Genomic DNA, 24,150 nt, shown 5'->3' with positions numbered 1-24,150 from the left:
AGAGTGGTAGGAAGGAGATATGCCTTCATTTTGCTCTTTTATCGACGCTTGAACTCTTAGCACCAGCACTGGACAAAGGGAAGATGGTTTCCTGATATCCTGATTCCTCCCTTATGGCTCTGAAAAAGTTGTTTCACTTTTCCAGATGAAAACTGCATGTCTATTCAATACAAGCCTTGTTACCATACTTGGTAACTTTCACCCAGTCTTGTTAACTTGGAAGTCAATCCGATAGATACCTGTGGAGAAACCTGGTCTAGTCAAATTCGAACCGTTGGGCAGATCCCCAGCCCAAATACGAATGGCCTTGGGTAAAACAGCTGATTTTCAAGAATTCTCATTGAGCGATCATAAAATTAGTTTTGCTTGATCCCATTTTAAATTGGGCCTTGTTATGCTGTCAGTAATGTCAATAAAGAGTACTGCGGGGCCCCGTGGCCTCTCTCTGCTGCCCACCCTATCAATTCCCAAATTTAGCCGCATGAGAAATCACTGTGGCGGGGAGTACACATGGCTGGGGTGGGATGGGTGGCGGAAGCATGCACTCTTCCTGGCTTTGATGGTTGATGGCGGAGAGAGCTAGTATCCTACAGAGCAACCAGGCCTGTTTCAAACCAGCCTTAACGGTTGGGGTATTTGTTCTCAGAGAGTGTTGTTGAAATGTCCTGACCTGGATGGCCCAGTCTAGTCTGATCTCGGAAGCTTAGCAGGGGTCGGCCCTGGTTAGTACTTAGATGGGAAACCACCAAGGAAGTCCAGGGAGGCAGGCAATGGCAAACCACTACTAAACCAGGTTTGATTCCCCACTCCTCCACATGAAGCCTGCTGGATGACCTTGGGCTAGTCACAGTTCTCTCCGAACTCTCTCAGCCCCACCTACCTCACAAGGAGTCTGTTGTGGGGAGGGAAGGTGATTGTAAGCCGGTTTGAGACTCCTTAAAAGGTAGAGAAAATCAAAGTATAAAAACCAACTCTTCTTCTCTTCTAAACGTCTCTTGCTTGAAAACCCTACGGGGTCACCATAAGACAGCTGCGACTTGACAACACTTTACACACGCACGTGGTGTTGAAGGTCAGAAATTGGTTGTACAGACCCCCAAATTGTGGCACCATCGTTAGTGCTCATTTGGATCCCCCCTCCCCAGGGAATAAATAACATTAGGATGCTAAATATTATCAACACATGATCGTGGATCATAGGACAGTAAGGTTGCAAGCCATATCCTAATGATGGTTACATGAGGAATTTCGTTTTTGGTAGCAAAATCCTAACCTGATGTATGTATTTTCCAGCGCACCCTGCCATTTCAGAATGAAATTGTGTAACTAAACTGAGCAAGTCAACCAGTATAGGTAACGCTTTGTCACGATGAGGGACACTTGCGAACAAATGGAGAACATTTAAAACTTTCTTCTGAAGTTCCTGTCAGTGTTCATTTAACCTTGCTGTAGGTTTTGTTTTCTCCTTGTGGCCTTCCTGTGCATTTTACCTGGCCGTTATTTAGTCTGCATACTAAAGGTTAGTCTGCCCACCTGCATTCTCTTTCCGTGCTCTTTTGCTTTTGCTTTTCCTTTTCTAAGAACCCTTTCGGACTGCAGTAGATGTCACTGTGACGGGCCGGCTTTTTGAAACCGAGTGCTAAATTTTAGTCCGCAGACTAAACAATAATCCGCGGATTATTTAACCAAAGCGATTCCCTCACTGAAAACTACATTAAGTATAGAAACTGTTTTCCTCAAAACTTAACAGGGCGGGCCGTTCACAGCTAACAGCGGGCTCTTCCAGATGTCCTTCCCCACTTAAGCACAATAGAGCGAGCTTCGAAACCACCCTTGGCTTGCGAGCCGCCCCATTGTGCTTCTGTGTTGGCAGACGTATTGTCGACCTGTAACTGTGACAGTCCCTTGCTCTTAATGTTTAGTGTTGTATGCTTTTGTGTAGTTCTTGGTGGGCGAATAAGGCAGCTGAGCAGGTTACTGTAAGTCAATGGTGCAAGTGCTTCTGTTTCATTATCAAGGTGCTCTTATCCAAAAAAAAAAAAAACCAACCAGAGAGAAAAGAACAAATTCCCGCCCCCTCTAATGGATGTGAGGGCCTAAGGAAGAAAGCCACCATAAAGAAAGAAACTTAAGACCTTTCCAGCACTTCCGAAGTGTCGTGTCCAGTTCCTGAAGCATCCTAATGAAATAACAGCCAAAACAACCCCTTAAAAACATGTTAAGAATCCATTGGCGGGGAAGTCAATCCAAAATGAAGAATAATCCGCGGCGGCCTGACACGCATATAGTTTATACAAATTTTAAACAGACATTTTAGGAATGAAATGTAAAGCATTATATCTATTCCATGTGGTTTTTTTTAAAAAGACATTTTTCGCTTTGTGCCTTTGGGACAAATGAAGAGAGAGAAAAATATGTAGCTTGTGCGCGAGAGCCCATTTTCTTATGTTCTTTCCCGTGTCTCTGGACACCCGTCTCCAAGGCAGGGAGGAGGACGGCAGTTTCCTATTTGAAAATTCAGTATAATTCTACTGCTGCATAAGACTTTTAGTTTCACCTTTTCATTACTTTTTAGTAAAGTCACTGGCATTTGGAACATGCATTTAAAATAAAATGTTTCTGTACTATGCCTCACCCGTGTAAAAAAAAAAAACAATTTTTTTGAAGTTGGACTTGCTTCTTAATGGAGACTGTTTAAAGGTTCTAACTGTATTGAGCATTTTAATATTTCCCCATCACCATGGATTTCTTATAATATTTGGATATATTTTTCCTTGCTGGACTATTCTTTTGGATTGACTCCCCCTGTTTGGATTATTTCACTGCATTATCATCTTTAGGACTCGTCAGGAACAGGACATTTCACCTCAGGAGTCCGGGTATGTACATGAATATTTTTTTAAATATCCTCAGGTTTATTGTTGGAGGAGGAGTGGCCAGAGTGGGAGTAGGAAGGCGGACCCCGAGCGACCCTTACCTGAGGTGTCTGTCAGATTATTATTGTCTTCTGGAGGGATAACGTAAAGATAATCCGGGGGGCGTTTCCGTATCCGTTTTCAGTAGCTAGTTGTGTAGGGGATGGGAATAGTGTTTTTTCATTATTACTTTCTGGCGGTGTTAATGTTGATGACTGTGTTAATTGCTTGCATGTTATTTATTTATTAAAACATTTATATTCCACCTATAGAATCATAGAATCCTAGAGTTGGAAGGGGCCACCAGGGTCATCTAGTCCAGGGCTTCTTAAACTTTTTCCACTCGCGACTCCTTTTCGCCTGATAAATTTTTACATGACCCCGGGTGTATAAAATAGGTATTCAAACCAAACATTTTCTGATAATAACAGAACAGAACAGATTTTTATTACGGCATTGCCATTCTAAGAATACTTGATAAAATTGTCCACAGTTCACAATTGTACATTAATGTAAAATACAAAAATACAAATCCATCATTTACTGATAATAAATCATAAAGAAATTTATTTTAAAACAATTCTTTTACTGTTGTCAAATTTTTCACTACCCCCACATTCGGTCGCGACCCACAGTTTAGGAAGCTTTGATCTAGTCCAACCGCCTGCACAATGCAGGAAATTCACAACTACCTCCCCGCCGCACACACACAGTTACCCCTACTCCACGCCCAGAAGATGGCCAAGATACCCTCCCTCTCATGATCTGCCTAAATTTACAGAATCAGCTCTGCTGACAGATGACCTTTCCTCTTGGTTCAAGGCAGCTAGCAACAGTGGTTACAATGTCCCCAGCTAAAACCCAAAAATAAAACAGCGAGTTCCAAATCCCCCCTCCCCTTAAAAGACACCTGCCATTCAGACCCCCTCAAAAGCAAATGGGCAGGCCTTGCAGCGCCTCCTGAGGATCTCCAGGTGTGTGTGGGGGGGGGCTGTCCTCTTCAGGGAGCCCATTCCACAGAGCTAGAGCCACGATGGAGAAGGCCCTGGGCTCTGGTCGATGCCAGATGGGTCACCCTAAGCGGTAGCCAACAGACGGCTGGCTGCCTGATGACCGTAGTTGGCGAACAGGGACATACAGAAGGGGACGGTCCTTCAAATATTGATTTACGTTATTTATAATCCACCTTTCTCACTGAGACTCAAGGCGGATTACAGAGTGCAAGTCAGTGCCGTCGAGAGGACGGGACATCCAGTTGAGCAACCCATTCCAAGCCCCAGCAGCAAAAGGTCAAGGGCTTGCGCCGGCAAGAGCTCCTGGAATCAAGGCAGTGGTGCATTATGACACACATTACGTGCAAATAGCTGCTTATTCATAGGAAAAGGGGAGGGTGCGCTGGCCCCGAGCACTGCAGGGAGTCTTCCAGGCTGGCCAAGAACGTGACATTTCCCGCAGATGCATCTGAAGACAGTAACGGAGAAAAAACATTAACGAGCCTTTTTGATTTTGAATTCCCTCTGTGCATCTTAAAGCCTGACTGTACTATCCTCATTTTGCTCTGGAGGTTATATTTCAGGATGGTGAATCAATTCCACTTAAAACTCTTGGGCAATATGGGGGAAGTGTTGGTTTTAAGGTGTACTTGTGCAGATGGGCAAGGGGAGGTCTCAGTACTCCAGTTGAACGGGCGTCTGTGCAGACAGACTGTGTTGTTGTTGTTTTTAATGACCCCTGATTAATTATTTTTTTAAACACACCCATGAAGTGAAACACAACTTTTTAAATTTTCCTTCTGCAAGTTGGTTATGACTGACAAATGGGTTGTGCCTTAATAAAAACTGCACATCCCACCATACTTCAGTAATTTAGCAGTCCCGGGTTTCCAAAGATCCTTTATGCTTGCTCGTCTGAATTCTACGCCTTCAGTGGTGCTAACTGGAAGGTATGGCAGTTTACCCTACTCAGGAAGATTTTGCTCATGTAACGTGAAGAAAATTGACCCGCTTTCTCTCACGATGCTGGAGTGTCCTCATTTCAAACTCCAATGTGACCAATGGATTACTCCTATTTTAACTAAATTACCTGCCACCGTACTAGGCGATAAAACAGTCCCCTTTTTGCTGGTGGCAGGGGCCAAGTATCTCTCCACCATAATTTCCTTAAAGAAATAGGAAAAAAAACTCCCCATTAACTGCTCAAGACCTGTGGGTCATGGGAGCTTGGAAGGAAAGGAAAAACTGCACTTGCAGAATCATAGCCGTTTTCTTGCGCTGGAGGTAATGAATTTTTTATTTTATTTGTTGTCAGTTAACATTTGAAAAAAGAAAGGGTTGGGAACAGAGAGGAAAGGAGGCAAACGGCCATAACTGTGGAAATTTAAAAGCACTTCCCGCATGGTAGGCTTGGTGAGTGGGATTTGAAAAAGGGTCGACCGCTTCCCTTTAAGTTGGGTGAAGCTGCAACTGTAACCGGCTCGTTTTTAGAGGAGTCCTATTGGCTTTAGTAGTACTGCTCTGTTGTCAGTCAGTAGGTGTCTCAAGAGAACCCACGGCTGTGCTCTGAGCTAATTTGTTTTACCCACCCGATTCACGCTACTCTCATTCCAAGCGATCCCTGGATGGAAATCTGGGTCCCACCAGGATCCTTTTTGTTTTCATGCGCAAATATTCCGAGCGAACATTCGTTCGGATTAGTTCGTTCAAAGATTCCAAACCGCCCCCCGCCCCTAGACTATTATCTTCTTCAGTATGAGATTCCCACATCTTTTCATGTGTCTCTCTGACCTTTCTGGAAGAGTATCCTTGTGCAGTCTACTACACAAGGAGCCAGCGTGGTGTAGTGGTTAATAGCTGTGGTTGGGAGCAGTAGACTCTGATCTGGAGAACCAGGTTCGATTCCCCACTCCACCGGAGTTTCGGAGGCTAATCTGGGGAACTGGATTTGTTTCCCCACTCCGACACATGAAGCCAGCTGGGTGACCCTGGGCTAGTCACAGCTCTGTTAGAGCTCTCTCAGCCCCACCTACCTCACAGGGTGTCTGTTGTGGGGAGGGGAAGGGAAGGTGATTGTAAGCCAGTTTGATTCTCCCTTAAGTTGTAGATTCTTCTTCATCTTCTTCGCAGTGGCCATGTAGTAGCAAAAGGGCATGGCAGAACATCGTCATATTCTTGGGGTTGGGAGGAAGGAGGGCTGCCTTTCACCCCTCCCCCAAAGCAAGTTGAGCTTCAAGGGGCTAATTTCATGTCTGTCCTAAAGGGGCTTGGGATTTCTTTCCGGAGAACTGTGCCATTGCTTTGTATTATTCCTTCCCAGAATCACGCCAGCAGTGCCTTCAGGTGCATTTCCATAGTTTTTCTAATAGCGGCATGGAAAGGTTTGGGGCGGGTTGGTTGGCACCCTGCTCAAGCCTAGTGCTGACCTTCTAGTTCCTCGAGTTTTTAAGCTGCCACCACCATTTCCAACCTGAGAGCCAGCATGGTGTAGTGGTTAAGAGCAGTGGTTTGGAGCGGTGGACTGTGATCTGGAGAACTGGGTTTGATTCCCCACTCCTCCACATGAGCGGCGGACGCTCATCTGGTGAACTGGATTTGTTTCCCCACTCCTACACATGGAGCCAGCTGGGTGATCTTGGGCTAGTCACAGCTCTCTTAGAGCTCTCTTAGCCCCACCTCCCTCACATGGTGTCTGTTGTGGGGAGGGGAAGGCGATCGTAAGCCGATTTGATTCTGCCTTAAGTGGTAGAGAAAGTCGGCATTTAAAAACCAGCTCTTCTTTTTCGACTCCTCCTCCTCCTTCCTCCTCCTCCTTCTCCTCCTCCCCCTTCCTCCCCCTTCCTCCTCCTTCCTTCTCCTTCCTTCTTCCTCTTCCTTCTTCCTTCTTCTTTTTCTTCTTCTTCGTTAAGCTAATACTTTGTTTGAAAAGAGGACTTCTCAATGAACCTAGGGCACAGCCGAGCTGCTACACTAACAATCAGGAAATCCTTGAAACTGTTTCCATTCTTTGGAATTCTAATCTCCTCATTAAAAAAACAAAGGGTTTGGGGTAAATGTGCAGTTGACTTGCATGTGGTCTATGTGGTGGCTTTTGTGTGTTGAGATTGCCAGCGCTGAATCTTGCAGTTTCACCCTTCCCACAACCAGCATTCTACATGCAACGTAACTGAAAGGAACTCTTTAAGAGTATGCTAGTGAACTGCGCGTGGCTGGTTTTATTTTGTGCAAGGAAGAGAAAAGGAAAAGCTAGGAGTGTGACATTGATGAGAGAAGGGTGCCAGAGAAGAAGGTAGTGATCACAACTTCAGGGAAATATTGTCTGAATGCTGCCTGATTTATCTCTGGCAAATATCTGAGGGGGAGAAGCAGCTGGTTCACCTTCTGCCCTTTAATTGTACTCCCAAATCAGAGGATTAACCAAAACTGTTAACTGTGAGACTTGATCAGCGTCGCCTAGCCTGCCAGCATAAATCCCTTCCCAGGAAAACATCAGTTTATTGCTTTAAGAAGATGCAGATCTTCAGTCTTTCCTTCTTCAGAAAACCCCTCTCAGTTTCTTTTCGGTGGACTCTGATCTGGAGAACTGGGTTTGATTCCCCACTCCTCCACATGAGCGGCGGAGGCTAATCTGGTGAACTGGATTTGTTTCCCTCTCCTCCACATGAGCGGCGGACCCTATTCTGGAGAACCGGGTTTGGTTCCCCATTCCTCCACATGAGCGGCAGACTCTAATCTGGTGAACCGGATTTGTTTCCCCGCTCCTACACATGAAGCCAGCTTGGTGACCTTGGGCTAGTCACACTCTCTCAGCCCCACCTACCTCACAGGGTGTCTGTTGTGGGGAGGGGAAGGTGATTGTCAGCCGGTTTGATTCTTCCTTAAGTGGTAGAGAAAGTCTGCATGTAAAAACCAACCCTTCTTTTCTCCGTCCTCCAATCCATGCAGTTAACCTGTTAACATTTTAAATGGATTAGTCCCTCGGTTTCTAAAAAAAATTCTTCGCCTATGTGCCTTTTCCCAAGTGGTCTGCTAGCTCACTGGAGTACCACAAAATCCTTTGCAGTTAACTGTTTCAATCTTAGAAGGGTGGTTAAGGTTTCATCACGTGAATGTTCGTTAAAAAAAAGCAGTGGTCTAATTTCTGCCCAGAGTTTCACTGGTCATACTGCTCGACAACAGCATCTGCCAACTATTGACAGACTTCCTCTCTTCCGTTGCAGGTCTTCCGGCCCCGCACTCCACCTGAAGCAATAGCGCTTTGTAGCCGCCTGCTTGAATATACTCCCACCGCGCGTCTGACCCCCCTGGAAGCATGTGCGCACTCTTTCTTTGATGAATTACGGGACCCAAACATCAAACTACCGAGCGGGCGAGAGAAACCTGCGCTCTTTAACTTCACCACTCAAGGTAAGTCCTGGCCAGACAGACAAGGATTGCATTCCGGCCGTCAAAAATGTATAGTGCAGTGAAGCCAGGAAGAAGAAATGCAAGTGGAAAGTCACCCCCCTTTCCAAAATGGTGTAGTGGTTAAGAGCGGTGGTTTGGAGTGGTGGAGTCTGATCTGGAGATCTGGGTTTGGTTCCCCCACCACTCCACGTGAGCGGCGGAGGCGAATCTGGTGAACTGGATTTGTTTCCCCACTCTTCCATGTGAGCGGCGGACACTAATCTGGTGAACCAGGTTGGTCTCCCCACTCCTCCACATGAAACCAGCTGGGTGACCTTGGACTGGTCACACTCTCTCAGCCCCACCTACCTCACAGGGTGTCTGTTGTGGGGAGGGGAAGGGAAGGTGATTGTAAGCTGGTTTGATTCTCCCTTAAGTGGTAGAGAAAGTCAGCATATAAAAAACCAACTCGTCGTCTTCTCCTCAAAGTGTGGTCTGGGTCAGAGTGGAGACTGGAGAGAAAGGTTTGGAAGTGCTAACTTGCGTCACCTCGGTCAGCTCACTCTTGGTGACCCGTAGGCTCTCTGACATAGATTTGTATCCTTAATGCAGCTCCCGACAGGCTGGTGCCTGTGTTGTGATGGCAGTGGAGGCTCAAGATCCAGTAGATCATACAGAAAATGTCTTTATGGGGGGAAGATCGGAAACGTCCTTGGGTTAACAGAGCTCCTGTTTATGTTCTGTTATTTGCATGGGATTGCATTTAATAAACAACGTGATTTCAAATTCCAGGATATCAGAGTTTAGGGGTTTTTACAGTTGCAGGGCACATGGTATTTCATGTTGTATGAGGGATAATTTAAAAGATTAATAATTGGTGGCTTAGATTCTTTGGCAGAGACCCCCGTGGCTCAGAGTGGTAAACTGCAGTACTGCAGTCAAAAGCTCTTCTCACGACCTGAGTTCGATCCCAACAGAAGTTGGTTTCAGGTAGCCGGCTCAAGGTCGACTCAGCCTTCCATCCTTCTGAGGTCGGTAAAATGAGTCCCCAGCTTGCTGGGGGTAAAGGGAAGATGACTGGGGAAGGCACTGGCAAACCACCCCGTAAACAGAGTCTGCCTAGTAAACGTCGGGATATGACATCACCCCATGGGTCAGTAATGACCCGGTGCTTGCACCTTTACCTTTTAGATTCTTCGGAAGATGTTGGGTGTCTGTACTAAAGTCAATGAAAAATGTCATGTCACTTTGCCAGTTTTGGAAAAGATGCCGCCTGTAAAAGTAGCCACAACACTAACTTCAGCGGCCTGGCTTCAGTGCCTACGTTTGACCTGTAATTTGCCTTATCCTACCACTGGATTGGGTCAATCTAGTTTCATAAAATTCATCTGGAGAATATTAGATTGTGCATATCCTTCTATAAATGCCCCAGGCTGCCGGTGCAGACAGGGTTGATTTCTTTCTTCTCTTCCTTGCTTCAAGAAGACACTCTGAGCAAAGTTTAATGTGGCAAATGTATTTTCTCTCGGAGCTTGGAAAACGTCTGCGTGTTGAGGATCTTGCCCGAAATCCAGTAATCCCAGAGCACCAAGACTCGGATTGGAGATGCTAATAAAACACTAATGAAAATGACTGAAATGCATTTTCGTAGTAGCTTTGTACAGCAATGAACCAGAAACACAGGAACGTGTCCTTCTTAGGTGCAGATACTATAAGGAGGACAGGGAGAAGATTCTTGGCCCTCTTTTAAGAAAGAGCACTGGTTATCCTGAAGAGGGGATTGATTGTTTAAATGTATATTGTTGACCAGTTTTCAACCGTTATAAAGAGAGTAATATTGTGTATAGTGGGGGTTTTTATTTAATTTTTTAAACATTTTTATAATTAGGGTACAGAAAAAAAAGATAGAGAAAGAAAAGGGGGATGATAATAAAGACATTGTATCTGTGTCCAAGTAACATTAAAACAATGCATACCAGCATCCATCATCCACTCTTGTCTCAACCGACTTATTCTAACACTAATCGTTAATTCATTTCTATTGTTGATCTATTATTGATCTACTAAACCTATGGTTATATCAAAGGATTAAAAATACTTGTCTTATATTTCTTAGTCCCTAGTCAACTACCAGTCATTACGTGCATACTCTATATTATATCACAAACTTCTACATATTCTATATTTCAGTTTAACATTTTACCTCCGTGCCCTCTAAAAAGCCAATGAATTAAAACCACTTGAATATCTTTCATGTAGAGGTTGTTTTAGTGTTTTAACCAAAATGTTTTTTTTTATACTGCCGGTTTGGGTAAGGCAATACGACTGCAAATATTTTATGTTTGGTCTAAGGACTGTAATAAAAATAAGAACCAGCAATGAGAGGCAAACAGAGATGATCTGTGTAATAGGGCCTTTGGTGTATGGGTATACCTTGGGAGAAAAAACTTTTTTTCCATAGAGAGGGGTGGGGGAAATGCATTACATGAGGCAGAGCAAGATGGTTTCTGTCGAGGCACCAAATTCAAATTGTGTGCCTTCTGGGGGATTTGCATAGATTTTTAACAAAACAAACTGTTTCGACTGCATGTCTAAAAATCGGATAAAATAGAGGAGAAATGCATGATAGACCCCAGTTGTGGCTTTTGTGAGGACGTTTGTGGAACACAGGCAGGATGCTGCTGCTGCTGCAGCCATCTTGTTTGTGGGCTTCCTGGAGGCACCTGGTTGGCCACTGTGTGAACTGACTGCAGGATTGTATGGGCCTTGGTCTGATCCAGCATGGCCTTTCTTATGTTCTTATGATACACACCTATTCTCCCCAGGATCAGAGGAGCATGCCTGTTATATTAGATGCTGTGGAACACAGGCAGGGTAATGCTACTGCAGCCGTTTTGTTTGTGGGCTTCCTAGATGCCTTTGGCTGGCCACTGTAAGAACAGACTGCTGGACTTGATGGGCCTTGATCTTATCCAACATGGTTTTTCTTATGTTCTTATGATGTTCCTTTTTTGTTGACGCCTGTCCTCCGTAGGAGGACCAACCTCTCCCTTGGTTGGTGATACTCACTGTCTTCCACTTCCCTTCCAGAACTGTCAAGTAATCCATCTTTGGCTTCAACCCTCATACCTGCTCATGCTCGGAATCAAGCCGCCGCTTCCACCCCTACAAATGCTCCGGCAGCCTCAGGTGAGAGCATATTTGCACCTAACTGCGCTCTCTCGCCGCGTACTTTTTCTTCCCTTTATAATTGTGACAGACACGCATGCTGACATTCTGCCCTCCAGTCCCTAGCAAAATGACAACCGCTTGGTGGAAATTTTCAGTGGGAAAGCAATACCAGGGGAAAGAGTAAAAACAGCCTCTTTCCCCCTACCTGTCTCCACTGGTCCCAGTGGCTGCAATCTGTGTAACAAACCAAATAAAAGGAGCCCCATCTTTTAACGTAGCTGGGAGACACTTCCTTCTGCCCGGTCCTTTTGAGAACTGGATTCTGACTGGTCCAAATCGGCATAAAGCGGCTTTGTCGGTTTATCGGCAAGATCCCTGTTTGCAAGAGCTTATTTCTGACAATGGTGTGTGTGGGGCAGGGGGGAAATTAATTCACAAACAGAGATAATCAGAGGTGTCTCATCTTCTTCTTTGTGCCTTTTTGGGGGAAAGGGTTGCCAAGAGTTCGTTGCACTGTATTAACATTTAGAAATCGTTACCTGCAGCAGAGTCCTCCCATTAGGCTGCATAAATTCCTGTATCTTGGCCCGCAGCTGTGCCAGTGTGCGAAAGAGACCGCAAATGGAGCAGCATTAGAGATTGGACGATAGATCTCCCAGAAATGCCCCGGGAAAGGAGAAATTGTGATGACTCAGCTTGAAATAGGCGAGCCCGGCGATCCGGCTCGGCTGTCCTCGGCTTTTTGTAGCTAAATATTCTGCCTTGCAAAATACTCACGAAGTATAACACCATGCTGATGCGGCCTCTAAGGCCTGACCTTAGGAACTGGTTAGGCGCATAGCGGGCTTCCGTCTTTTAGACAGTGACATGGTGATCTCCGTGCGGGCACACAAAATGGCGTCCAGCGCCTGCCTGGATCCTAGTCGCTCAAAGGTTTCACTCTGTAGTCCTTCTAAGTTCTCTTCCTTGTTTTCAGTACAATGAAGATGTCGGTAATGTATCTTGCTTCATCGTCTCTCTACAGAAAAAAAAAGATTTTATAAGAAATGATCTACATAAACTTTCAGTTTTTCTTAATAATCCAACCTTTATTCTTCTGCGTTCCCTTCTTATCAAACTGTTCAGTTTCCTTTTCCCCTTAAATCTGTGATAGTGTCTTTCCTCAAGTGCTTTAAATTCTTTTAGAAATACAGTTTTAATTCTAACAGCCGATGTGTTTGTCTTGAACCCTCCTCTTAATTTTTCTGGTTTTTCCCAGGCGTTGTACAAAAGGTAGCTGTAATTTCCTGCATGTATGTTGCATAAACACCTTAATACCTAATTCAGAATTATTTTCTCCTACTGCTCAATGTAGACATTTCTACGCTACAACTTCTGTAGCAAACACAAAGAGAAACAAAGCCAGTCAATTCATTCACCAGCATCTCTATCTCTTTCTCTCTGTCTCTCTCTGTATAATCTCCCAGTGTGGTGTAGTGGTTAAGAGCAGTGGTTTGGAGCGGTGGACTGCTCTGGAGAACCGGGTTCGATTCCCCACTCCTCCAAGTGAGTTGTGAATGCTAATCTGGTGAACTGGGTTGGTTTCCCCACTCCTACACATGAAGCCAGCTGGGTGACCTTGGGCTAGTCACAGTTCTATTAAGAGCTCTCTTGGCCTTACCTATCCACAGTGTCTGTTGTGGGAGGGGAAGGGAAGGTGATTGTAAGCCAGTTTGATTCTCCCTTAAGTGGTAGAGAAAGTCGGCATATAAAAGCAACTCTTCTTTTTCTTCTTCCCTGCTTTTTCTGAAAAATATCCACTTCTAAACCAGCTTACATGGTACATTATCAATTCCGTTACTTTATCAAGATTGTTCAGTTCTGAAGCCCGTCCATTCCATGTACCTTTGATGTAACTGGCTGCCTTTTGCCTTGTTCTCATGTAAAATTCCTCACAATCGCCTTGCTGGCTTTCTCTCTAGTTCTCTCTTCAAACCACAAGTATATGTCTTAAAGCCATATCAAGTCCATATCCAATCCTGTGACCGATAGTGCTGTTTAAATCTCCCTGGGAGTCTGCTGAGATTGCAGCGTTCCAGGCACTCCTGGCAAGGATACTTTTATCCCTCTTGCTGGGTTCCAACTTTCCTTCTTCCTTCGACCCGATGTTGCTGCAGGGCAGGAAGGAGCCCCTGGCGTGGTCCTCCGGCAAGTCTGATCATGGTTCAAGCACCAAGGCAGCGCTTTTTTAAGTGTCTTGTTTGTCCGGCTTGTATTTTGTAATGTAATTTTAATCTAAAAACGAAACCAGGTCTGCAGTAGACGGCTGTTAATAACTGCATTTGGTGGTTGCTGAACTTGATGAGTCCGCTTTTTCTTGTGTCATATCTAAGTATGTCTCTCAGGCCCCTCTTTAACTGGCCTTTAGTCTGCAGGCGGATACACGCCTCGTCTAGTCATCTTTCAGGCAGAGGAGAATGGAGCCTTGGCTACTTACTGTGAGGGTTCCTTCTGCTCTGAGGTGAAGGGCATCTTGTGATCAGTGGGTGATTCCTATGCACTTCCGGGGAGGCAGGACCATTTCCCCTCCATTTCCTGTCTCCTTAACTCAATCATCATCATAATTCCTTTATTGGCATAAAAACACAATTCAAAAGGTTACAAAAGGAAAGGAAATATTAAAAGGCGCCCTTTGTAATACAGTTAAAAGGCGGTTACATCGAGAAAATACTGGTTTTTAGTTAATACTGCCATCTAATTAGCTGTTTGGCGGGCTTTTAAAACAAACTTTTAAAACTGTGACACCATCTCCAACATTTGGGGCGAACGATTGTTCAATAAATAGAGAATGTTAAGAGAGTCCAAGACAGTCAGTCTGTTTACCAACAGGGGGTTAGTAGTTCATTACGAGATTCTGTATAGAAACTGCAGTAAAATAAAACGGGAGCATTCCTGACTCCTTGGCGGGAATCACCCTGGTAGATCCAGTTTCTGTCCTGCCTCTGAGGGGAGAGCAGCTTAGGCGTAGCTCTGTGCTTAGCGTAGGATTGAACAGAAGCAATTCTAATCTATTACTCCTTATTTCCTTATCTTATCTACTGGCTTATCTACCTACTTAGTCTACCTGTTCTAATTTTCTAAGCCCAACTATTTCTAAATTCCTTTCTTACTTTAAATTGCCCGCGAGACTACTGGTTTCAAAATGGCCGCCCAACAACAGCGAGCGGAGGACAAGCTCCTGTCTGTGGAGGATTGCAAGCGAGGGCTCGTTCAGTCTACCCAAAAAGAGACCGAAGCCCCTAACAGCAGCAATCGCGGACTATTATCATGGTTCAGGCACCAAGGCAGCGGTTTTTTTAAGTGTCTTGTTGGTCTGGCTTGCATTTTGTAATGTGATTTTAATCCAAAAACAAAACCGTGTCTGCAGTAAGATGGAGGTTAATAACTGCATTTGGTGGTTGCCGAACTTGATGGGTCAGCTTTTTCATGTGTCATATCTAAGTATGTCACTCAGGCGCCTCTTTAACTGGGCTTTAGTCCGCAGGCGGATTCAAGCCTCGCTTGGTCATCTTTCAGACAGAGGAAGACAGCAGTCTGTTGCCCGGTGAAAGAGGGGACCTGAGTCTCTACTGTCCCTTGCAGCTCTCTCTGCATCGCGAGATGGGTTGTCTGGGTTTGAGTCTTTACAACCGAGGAGAATGGTGTCAGCTGCTTCGGGGAGAAAGGCCGGGTATAAACAAGGGAAATAAAATACATCAATTTAATTCTCAAACTCATGCATTGGTTTTACCAGCGTACTAATGAATCGTTGCCGTTTTTCAACTCATTTGGGGGAAAATTCACAAAGAGCAATCTTCTGTTGACCCGAGCGGATTATTTCTCGTATCTAGACCATCCATTTTCTTCATGAGGTTACTCATTTGTCCTGCGCTTTCTCAGCAGACAACTGCAGTGTATATTTAGTGTTGCAGTATTTATTTTTAATTTCAGAGGTAAAAATAAATATTGCTCCATCCCTCTAATGATAGTGGATTCTGTCTGAATTCATGGGCCCTGATTCACAGTGAGAATTGTGATGAATCACTAATAGAGGACATAATTCTAGATTCTCTTTATTTTTGCTACTTGGTTTCAGTTCTTTATACCACTACTAGTCAGCATAATATCTACTAATCAGTAAACTAAAATCAAGAAGAAGAAGAGTTGATTTTTATATGTCAACTTTCTCTACCACTTAAGGAAGACTCAAAGTGGCTTACAATCACCTTCCCACAACAGACACCCTGTGAAGTAGGTGGGGCTGAGAGAGCTCTAAGAGAGCTGTGACTAGCTCAAGGTCGCCCAGCAGGCTGCATGTGTAAGAGTGGGGAAACCAACCCGGTTCATCAGATTAGCATCCGCTGCTCATGTGTAGGAGTGGGGAATCAAACCTGTTTCTCAAGATAAGAGTCCACCGCTCCAAACCACCACTCTTAACCACTACACCACACTGGCTTCTGAATTATAAAACGGCCCAACATTAAATTAGATTCAGTGTAACCAGTAGAAAAGAACATGTTATTATTTCATAGTGTATAATTTGCTTCTCTGGCAGATCCCTTAATAAATTTAGACTGACTAAATTACCTAACTCAGATGCACAAAGCTCAGTTAGTAGATCGCTATGCCAGGCACTGTTTTTCAGGTTGGTACATGATTCTCTCCTCCATTTTATCTTTCCAGCAACCTTGTGATGTAGGCTAGCCAGTATAAGGCTAGTGCATGAACACATGAAACTGCCTTATACTAAATCAAACAATTGGTCATCTTGCTTGGGGGCTTCCTAGAGGCCCCTGGTTGGCCAATGTGTGAACAGATTGCTAGACTTGATGGGGCTTGGTCTGATCCAGCAGGGCTTTTCTTATGTTCTTATGACGCGTACCTATTCTCTCTAGGATCCGAGTAACATGCCTATTCTATGAGGTACTGTGGAACACAGGCAGGATAATGCTGCCGCAGTCACCTTGTTTGGGGGCTTCCTAGAGGCACCTGGTTGGCCACTGTGTGAACAGACTGCTGGACTTGATGGACCTTGATCTGATCCAGCATGGCCTCTCTTGTGTTCTTATGTTATGTAATCATCTCTTGCCAGTGTTGAAGGTGTGGATTCTAGATTGTCTACCAGCTTGTTTCCAAGTTGAGAAACTTCCTTGCCGTCATGTTCTCTTCTTGCTGTTCCTAGTTATCAGGAGCGTGTTGCTGAAGCCGGGAGACATTGTCCTGCGTGCCTGTGTTCCCCCATCTCTGGTTTACTGCTAAGTTCAGACCGACTCCCCCCAGAGGCTAAAAGTCCCGCCTCACTGCCAGTCCTTGACTTCTAGAAACAAGAGTCAAAATTTCACTTTCCCCCCATCCACCAGAACAAAACATAAATGCCAGAGGTCAAAAGACAGAGGGAACTCACATACTTCTATGTGGATGGAAACTTTGTCTGGTCACTGGTAGCCGAGGAAGTAATCGTTGGCTTACGACATCCTTGCGTCTCCACGCAGCCAGGTTTTGAAGCCTTTCCCTGGTTTCCTCTTTCAGCACCTTCTGTTGCCGGGAGGCTCTTTGGACCTTTGGAGGAGAGCTGGAGCGACGAGGACACAAGCACCACGTCCACGTTTGTATGAACAGATAAATAAAATGCAGCTACTGCTTCCTGTCTTTATTTGTGTGCATTAAGTGCCCTCAAGGCCCTACGAATCAATGTCCTCCAAAATGTCCTGTCTTTAACAGCCTTGCTCTGGTCTTGCAAATTGAGGGCCGTGGCTTCCTTGATCAAGTCAATCCATCTCTTGTTGGGTCTTCCTCATCTCCTGCTGCCTTCAACTTTTCCTAGCATGATTGCCTTTTCTGGTGGCTCTTGCCTTCTTGTAACGTGACCAAAGCACGACAGCTTCAGTTTAGTCATTTTAGCTTCTAGGGTCAGTTCAGGCTTTACTTGATCTATAACCCACTGATTTTTTTTTTTTGGCGGTCCAGGTATCCGTAACACTCTCCTCCAACACCACATTTCAAAGGAATCTACTTTCTTACTATCAGCTTTCTTCATTGTCCAGGTTTCACACCCATAGGGAATACAGTGGCGTGAATTAACCTAATCTTGGTGGCCAGTGACACATCCTTACATTTAAGGATCTTTTCTAGCTCCTTTATGGCTGCCCTTCCCAGTCTCAATCTCCTTCTGATTTCTTGGCTGCAGTCTCCCTTTTGGTTGATAGTGGAGCCAAGGAATAGAAAGTCTCGAACAATTTCAATTTCCTCATTGTCAACCTTAAAGTGGAGTAATTCTCCTGTAGTCATTACTTTTGTCTTATTGATGTTCAGCTGTAGTCCTGCTTTGGCACTTTCTCTTTTAATTTTTAGCAGGAGTCGTTTCAAGTCTTTGCTGTTTTCTTCCAGTAATGTTGTATCATCGGCATATCTCAAATTGTTAATGTTCCTCCCCCTAATTTTCACTCCACCTTCATCTAAATCTAATCCAGTTTTTGGTGGGGGCAAGCAGCGAGAGGTTCTTGTTTCTGTTTGGGGTGGGTAGGACCAGATTGGAGGGGCCAGCTCTTCATTAAGGTCTAGCAACTTGGGGCCCGGGTCAGTGGAATGAACACCCCTTACACCTACCACTAGTAAGAGAAGGTGAGGGTCATTGTACAACCTCATCGTCCGACTCCTCCTAACTTCACAGCCCTCTCGTCCTCGGTTTATCATTACGCACCTGGACTTGATTCCATGGGGAAATTCATGTACACAGTCAGGGAGTTGTGAAAACTTCTCGCTCCCCTGCTCTGCCCATTTCTTTTGGCCTTGGTAGAACCGAACGACGACATTTGTCAGTCCCCCCCTTGGGGCTGTGGTAGAGAATTTCAACCTGTCTATTCATAATCAAAGTATAATAATGAGGGCGATCTGGCTGCGACAGGCTGATTGTTTTAACTGGAGATGAATGGAGTTGAACCTGGGAAGTGTTGCTTTTGGGGCATGGGCAACTTTAGGGCTTTGGGATCTCAGCAAGCCCAAACATGGAGTGAGTCCGGCTGCTGTAGAACACCACTGCCCTAGCTCACATACAACACCCAGTCCCTCCCCGGTGCTGCTGGGATTCCATCCCTCGTTTGCGGCAAATGAAAATTGACCCTTGCATCCAAACCAAAGAGAGACAGAAAAGGAAAGGGAAGAATGCAAGGGAAAGGGGAGGAATGTGTGAGTCCAAGTCTTTGGCCCGAGGAGCTAAGCTGAATTCTTATTTGTGAAATGAGGAACACTGTGCCACACAGCTGGCTCTTAAGAGGCCAAGGAGTTAAATTATGGAACTCCCTGCCCCAGGATGTGGTGATGACTGCCAACTTGGAAGGCTTAAAGAGGGGAGTGGACATGTTCGTGAAGGAGAGGGCTATCTATGGCTATTAGTAAAAATGGATGCTAGTTGTGATGATACCTATTTTCTCCAGGATCAGAGGAGCGTGCCTATTATACTAGGTGCTGTGGAACACAGGCAGGACAATTCTGCTGCAGTCATCTTGCTTGGGGGCTTCCTAGAGGCCCCTGGTTGGCCACTGTGTGAACAGATTGCTGGACTTGATGGGCCTTGGTCTGATCCAGCAGGGCTTTTCTTAGGTTCTTACGACACGTACCTATTCCCTCCAGGATCCAAGTAACATGCCTATTCTATGAGGTGCTGTGGAACACAGGCAGGACAATGCTGCTGCAGTCGTCTTGTTGGTGGGCTTCCTAGAGGCCCCTGGTTGGCCACTGTGTGAGCAGACTGCTGGACTTGATGGGCCTGGGTCTGATCCACCAGGGCTTTTCTTATGTTCTTATGATGCATACCTATTCTCTCTAGTGTCAGAGGAGCATGCCTGTTATATTAGGTGCTGTGGAATGCAGGCAAGATGCTGCAGAAGTTGTCTTGTTGGTGGGCTTCCTAGAGGCCCCTGGTTGGCCACCGTGTGAGCAGACTGCTAGACTTGATGGGCCTTGGTCTGATCCAGCATGGCCTTTTTTATGTTCTTAAGGCGGCTTTTCTGCACGGTTGAGGGTTTCCAGCTGAGTCGAGAGAGACGAGAAACCTGTCCTCAAAACTTGCCCACGCGTAACCTCTTCCTTTTCTTCTCTTTTGATCTTTGCAGATGCTAACGCAGGAGACCGAGTTCAGACCAACAACGTAGCCTCGGCATCGGCCTCCAACTCCACCTGAACTGGTCGCAAACAACAACTTGTACAGAACAGTCACCAGTAATTTGAGTCTCGCTCAGCAACGCTGGTCATATTTGGAAAGAAAATTAAAAAGAGGAAAAAAAACACCCCTGTTCATTATAGTGTTCGATTTTTTTATTATTGTTGTTCTTATTTAACCTTGTAAAATATCTATAAATACAAACCAGTTTCATTGTATCCTCACTCTCTACGGGCTCTTTGGGGCAAGGGGGATCAGTAGGGTGGGAAGAGGGGGGAAGTGGAGCAATAGACCACGCTGGCGTCTCTTCCCGTGACAATCTTTTAATTTCAACAGTTGCTGTTTATCTGCATTCAGAATCAGGAATCGTGTTTCATGCCCCTCCCACAACAAAAAGAAGGAAAATCCTCATTCTGCCGAAGCTCCTTTTTTAAAGCCTTGTATTTTTAAGTGAAGTTTCAACTTTTGGTATAGTGCACAACTTGAATTTGGTCAGGAGCTTACGCGGGACTCGCTTATCTTGAATATCGTACACAGGAGTCCTTAACTAGCTTTGGATCTGGGTTGGAAGGAAGGAAAGAAGGTCGAGAGGTGCTAAAAGATGCTGGATTGCCAAAGGGAACTGGGAGGGGGGGCGGGGGGGCCGACTACGTGAATAATGCTTGGAACCGTTAGGAGCAGACCTTGATCGTAAATTCCGTTCTAGCATTGGGGGAAATCCTGTAGATATGTATGTGACGTATATACACACAGACTATCAGCTTGAACTTAATAGGTTCGTTCACCTAACCTACGATGTATGACAATAGTTTGGACCTGAACATTCATGGACCTGCGAATCACCAGAAGGCACCATAATTCCTCCTGGTGCGGAAACGCCGCTTACGTCCCTGCTGTGTGCCCTGTTTCTGATTCTAAAACTGGCTTCTTTACCCAAGAAGCAAACGGGAAAGAAACGACACGGTTCCTAAAATATATTTTATTCTATGTGCTGTTTTCAGTGCGAGTAAAACTTTCAAATTGCAGCGTTATTTTACAGGCAACTTTAAAGACAAATTTTAGGAATGGCTGTAACGTAAATCTTTTTTTCCCTTTCTATCCTTTATTTATTGATCTTTCGGCAACCGCTGTTGTTTTTACAGTGGATATTAGTAAGTAGACAAATCAGTTTACTTGCACCCGCTGACTTAGAGAAAGCTAATTGTGTGTGTATATATGCACATATGCATATATATATATTATAAATATATACATAGATACAGTGCTGCTTTTTATTTTTTTTATTTTTTTATTTTTTAATCTATAACCGGTCTGACTGAAGCAGAAAATGTGTTCCTAGTGTCTTTGTCCTGGGTTATTTTTGTAGTGGTAAAGTCAGAGTCTTGTTTTTCTAGTTAAAGCAATACTCCTCGGAAGGGCCTAGTGGAGTAGTGAGTAGGAACGTCGCCACCGCAGTAACAAAACAGGCTCTCAAGCCTCGCTTCTTCCTCATAGACTGGAGGGAAGAGCCCACTTAGGCCTTAAGTTAATTCAGATGAACCTTAGTCACCTGATGCTTCTGGGAAGTCTTAGTTGGTGGGCGTATCTTTTGAAGCGCAATCAACTGTTATGACCAATGTGCGTGTGCAAATGCTGACGCCTGAGGACAATGGAAGACTTCTGGACTCAGGGCCTCCTCTCGTGCCCTCGTCTTTGTTGTTGATGGGAGATGAGCGAGCCCCGCTAAGGTCCGATCTGGTTCAAAGGTGACTGGCAGGAAGGGAGGGGGCTGGCTGCCTAAACGTCAGGGTCAGAGATGAGTAGATACTTACCTGTTCATCTCAAACCACTTCAAGAGCCGTGAATATGAGTATGGAAGCATGTTCTTCAGCTGTTCCATGTTTGGTTGCAGAAGAACTTACGGCAGATGAGAGGGAGAAAGTGGTGGTTGTTGTGAGAAAAGGAGTCCATGCACATCTTCCATGTTGACTGTATGGCCTTCATGATCGGAGCTCAGGAGGCCTGTGAAGAAGCTGAGCAGCGGCAGAGAGGAGGGTCCATTTTTGAAGAACAGGCTTGGGTTCAGAACAACGGCTGCTGGTTTTAGGACGAGAAAGTGGTGTCTTAGAATGTGCATTACTCTTTTTAGTTTAAAACTAGTAGGGGAGAAGAATTAAAAGCTTTAATTCTTTTTTAAAATTTTATTTTGTGTGTGTCTCTGTGTGTGTATGTGTAGACTGGGATCCTGATGGTTTTATTTTCTCGAGGATCATGGCGGGACTGCAAAACAGTTTTATATAAATTTAGATCCAGGTGTTTCAATACCATTTTTGTGTGTGTAAATAAACTGACAAAGCTCCTCACCAAATTCAAGTTTGTACATTAGTTGTTTTAAAAAATAATAATTGAGTTTTATTGCTTTGTATGTAAATATGTGGACCCAGGAACTGTTGTTAATGAGCAAAAAGTTACCATTCAGGGCAGTTAACTCTGTTTTAATAATCAGACAAAATGTAGACGAGCTTTTTAAAGCCATATAGTTCTAACTCTGTACAGTAGATAACCGGCCTGTATTATTGTAACAATAACTCTAGCGATGTATAGTATAATCTATATAGTTTGGAGTGCCTTTGCTTCCATGATGTTTTGAATTTTATTTTCATGATGTTCATCCTTTTTGCTTTCTTTCTTTCTCGTAACAAATGCCTCTCACATGGAAATATCTTTGCTTCCCTTCTTTCAGCAGTTCCAGGGTCAGTAGCATCGTTAAAAAAAACGGCATCCATGACTCGTTTCATTTTGAACCATGGCTTTGTCCTCGTCTTTTAAAAGTCTGCCCCTCTCCTCTTCTCTCCCACCCCTCCACCCCGATAACGGTGACCGGCTTCATTTTGCATTTGCTCTCTTGGCATTGAAGTGGCAGGTTTACATTTTGCTCGTCTGTCCCCAGTAGATTCTTGAAGAGTTCTCGTAGACAGCAGTTTTAAGGCGCCTCCATTTTGGACTCTGTTCCTCCGATAGAGGCGAAATTGGATTTTGCAAAGAAGAGATTGTAATGGGGGGGGGGGTAGAATAATCCATACACATCCAACCCTCCCCAATACTTTGCAGAGATAACAAATCTCTGCCAGGGATTAATCTGTGGCATTGAGGAGACTGTAGAATTACCACTCTTCCTCCCCCCTCCACTCCCCCCAAATTGTTATTTTCTTAAGGAACTTGACCTTAATTTCTTCTGCCCAGCACAAAAGGCCTTGCTTTTTAAAACTTTGCTGACTTGTGTGTTCTACCTTGTTAGTATTCCACGTGAGAGTGTCTTCAATGGCAAAATGCTGAACTTTTTATCATACCAAAGGTTGCTGGCTTTTGTTTGGGGTGGGGCGGGAGGGTGGTGCGTGTATGTGTGTGTGTGCGTGCATCCTCGCGCACACGTAACCATCTTGTGTCCATTCCAGTAAGGCAGAGGCTGCACTTTTTCTGGTGACACAGAGGTCAGTGGTAGCATTTTGTTTTCTGACAGTCCGCTCGGAATTTTAATTTTGTGGCTTGCTTTCAAATGAAGTCCCGTCTGGCCTCTCGGTTTCTTGTTTGTCTGCACTGCATGTCCCCGAAATGGCATTAAGTTTTCTCTGTGTCCCTGACGAAAATGTCAGACAAGACGCTGGTTATTTTAACTCCAGAGTAACTTTCTTCAGCAAAAAGAGGAAATAACTAACATTTTTTTCAATATAGATTGCTCTAAATCAATCTAGCTAATGCTTGGACAAAGTTCCTTTTATTAACCGAGTAATGGTGGATGTCTGTAATTAATGTTCATTTGAAATGTCCCTAGATTAGTAAGAGATATTCCCCAAAGAACTTTTCTGCATTAGAAATCTCATCCACTGGAGGCCAAAATCCATTAATGAAAAGCACAGTTCAGTATCCAGCCCAGGGCCTACTTTTCAGCGTACGCATCATTCTCGATATTTTGTACTGGGGCTTTAATCGAACTTTTCAAATTTTGTTCTTCGTTTTGCGTTAAGGCAGTAAAAGCAAAATGGAAAGGCATATTAAGGCAAGTACCTAGAAGGTTAGCTCGAGATACGTATCTTCCTTCCTTGTGTTGTTCGTTCTTTGTTTTTTTTCGGGGGGGGGGGGAACAATTTATATATATAAGTAACAATTTATATATATAAATAATATGCTTGCCTGTAAAATTTGCGTTTGTTACTATGTTGCTGATAGCACTCGGGCCTGTACACACAATTAGTGTTTTCACCTCCATCTTAAAAGCAGAAATCTAAAAAAAATATATATAATGGACTGTGGGTTGTATACAAACTATTGCATACACTTGTTCAAAGCTGTCTTGATTCAATGAAGAAGCAAAACATGTATAACATTATTACTACTTGAATGCCTCTGTGACTGATTTTTTTTCCATTTTAAATATAAACTTTTTTGTGGAAAGTATGCTTAATGTTTTATTATTTTTATCTCCTCCCTTCTTCTCCTTTGTAAATACATTTTGTTCCGTGTGACTTGGTTC

The 24,150-nt window shown here is 44.4% G+C and overlaps 1 protein-coding gene across 2 annotated transcripts in view; it reads left to right on the top strand.

Annotated features, from left to right (window-relative positions):
* Nucleotides 1–19,912, top strand: part of GSK3B (glycogen synthase kinase 3 beta) — a 118,795-nt gene extending 98,883 nt beyond the window's left edge. The window contains exons 9-12 of one of the 2 annotated variants that reach the window (XM_056848047.1): nucleotides 2,841–2,879; nucleotides 8,128–8,314; nucleotides 11,384–11,482; nucleotides 19,594–19,912. In XM_056848047.1, the coding sequence (XP_056704025.1) occupies nucleotides 2,841–2,879; nucleotides 8,128–8,314; nucleotides 11,384–11,482; nucleotides 19,594–19,661 (393 nt within the window). In that variant the 3' untranslated portion in view covers nucleotides 19,662–19,912. The remainder of the gene's footprint in view (nucleotides 1–2,840; nucleotides 2,880–8,127; nucleotides 8,315–11,383; nucleotides 11,483–19,593) is intronic. The other variant, XM_056848048.1, reaches the window with a different exon arrangement.
* Nucleotides 19,913–24,150: the final 4,238 nt, after the last annotated feature.

Source organism: Euleptes europaea, chromosome 4, assembly GCF_029931775.1.
Source record: "Euleptes europaea isolate rEulEur1 chromosome 4, rEulEur1.hap1, whole genome shotgun sequence".
In the NCBI taxonomy this organism is placed as follows: Eukaryota; Metazoa; Chordata; class Lepidosauria; order Squamata; family Sphaerodactylidae; genus Euleptes; species Euleptes europaea.
The sequence above is the reverse complement of the archived record's forward strand: the minus strand, read 5'-3'. Positions and strand labels throughout refer to the sequence as shown.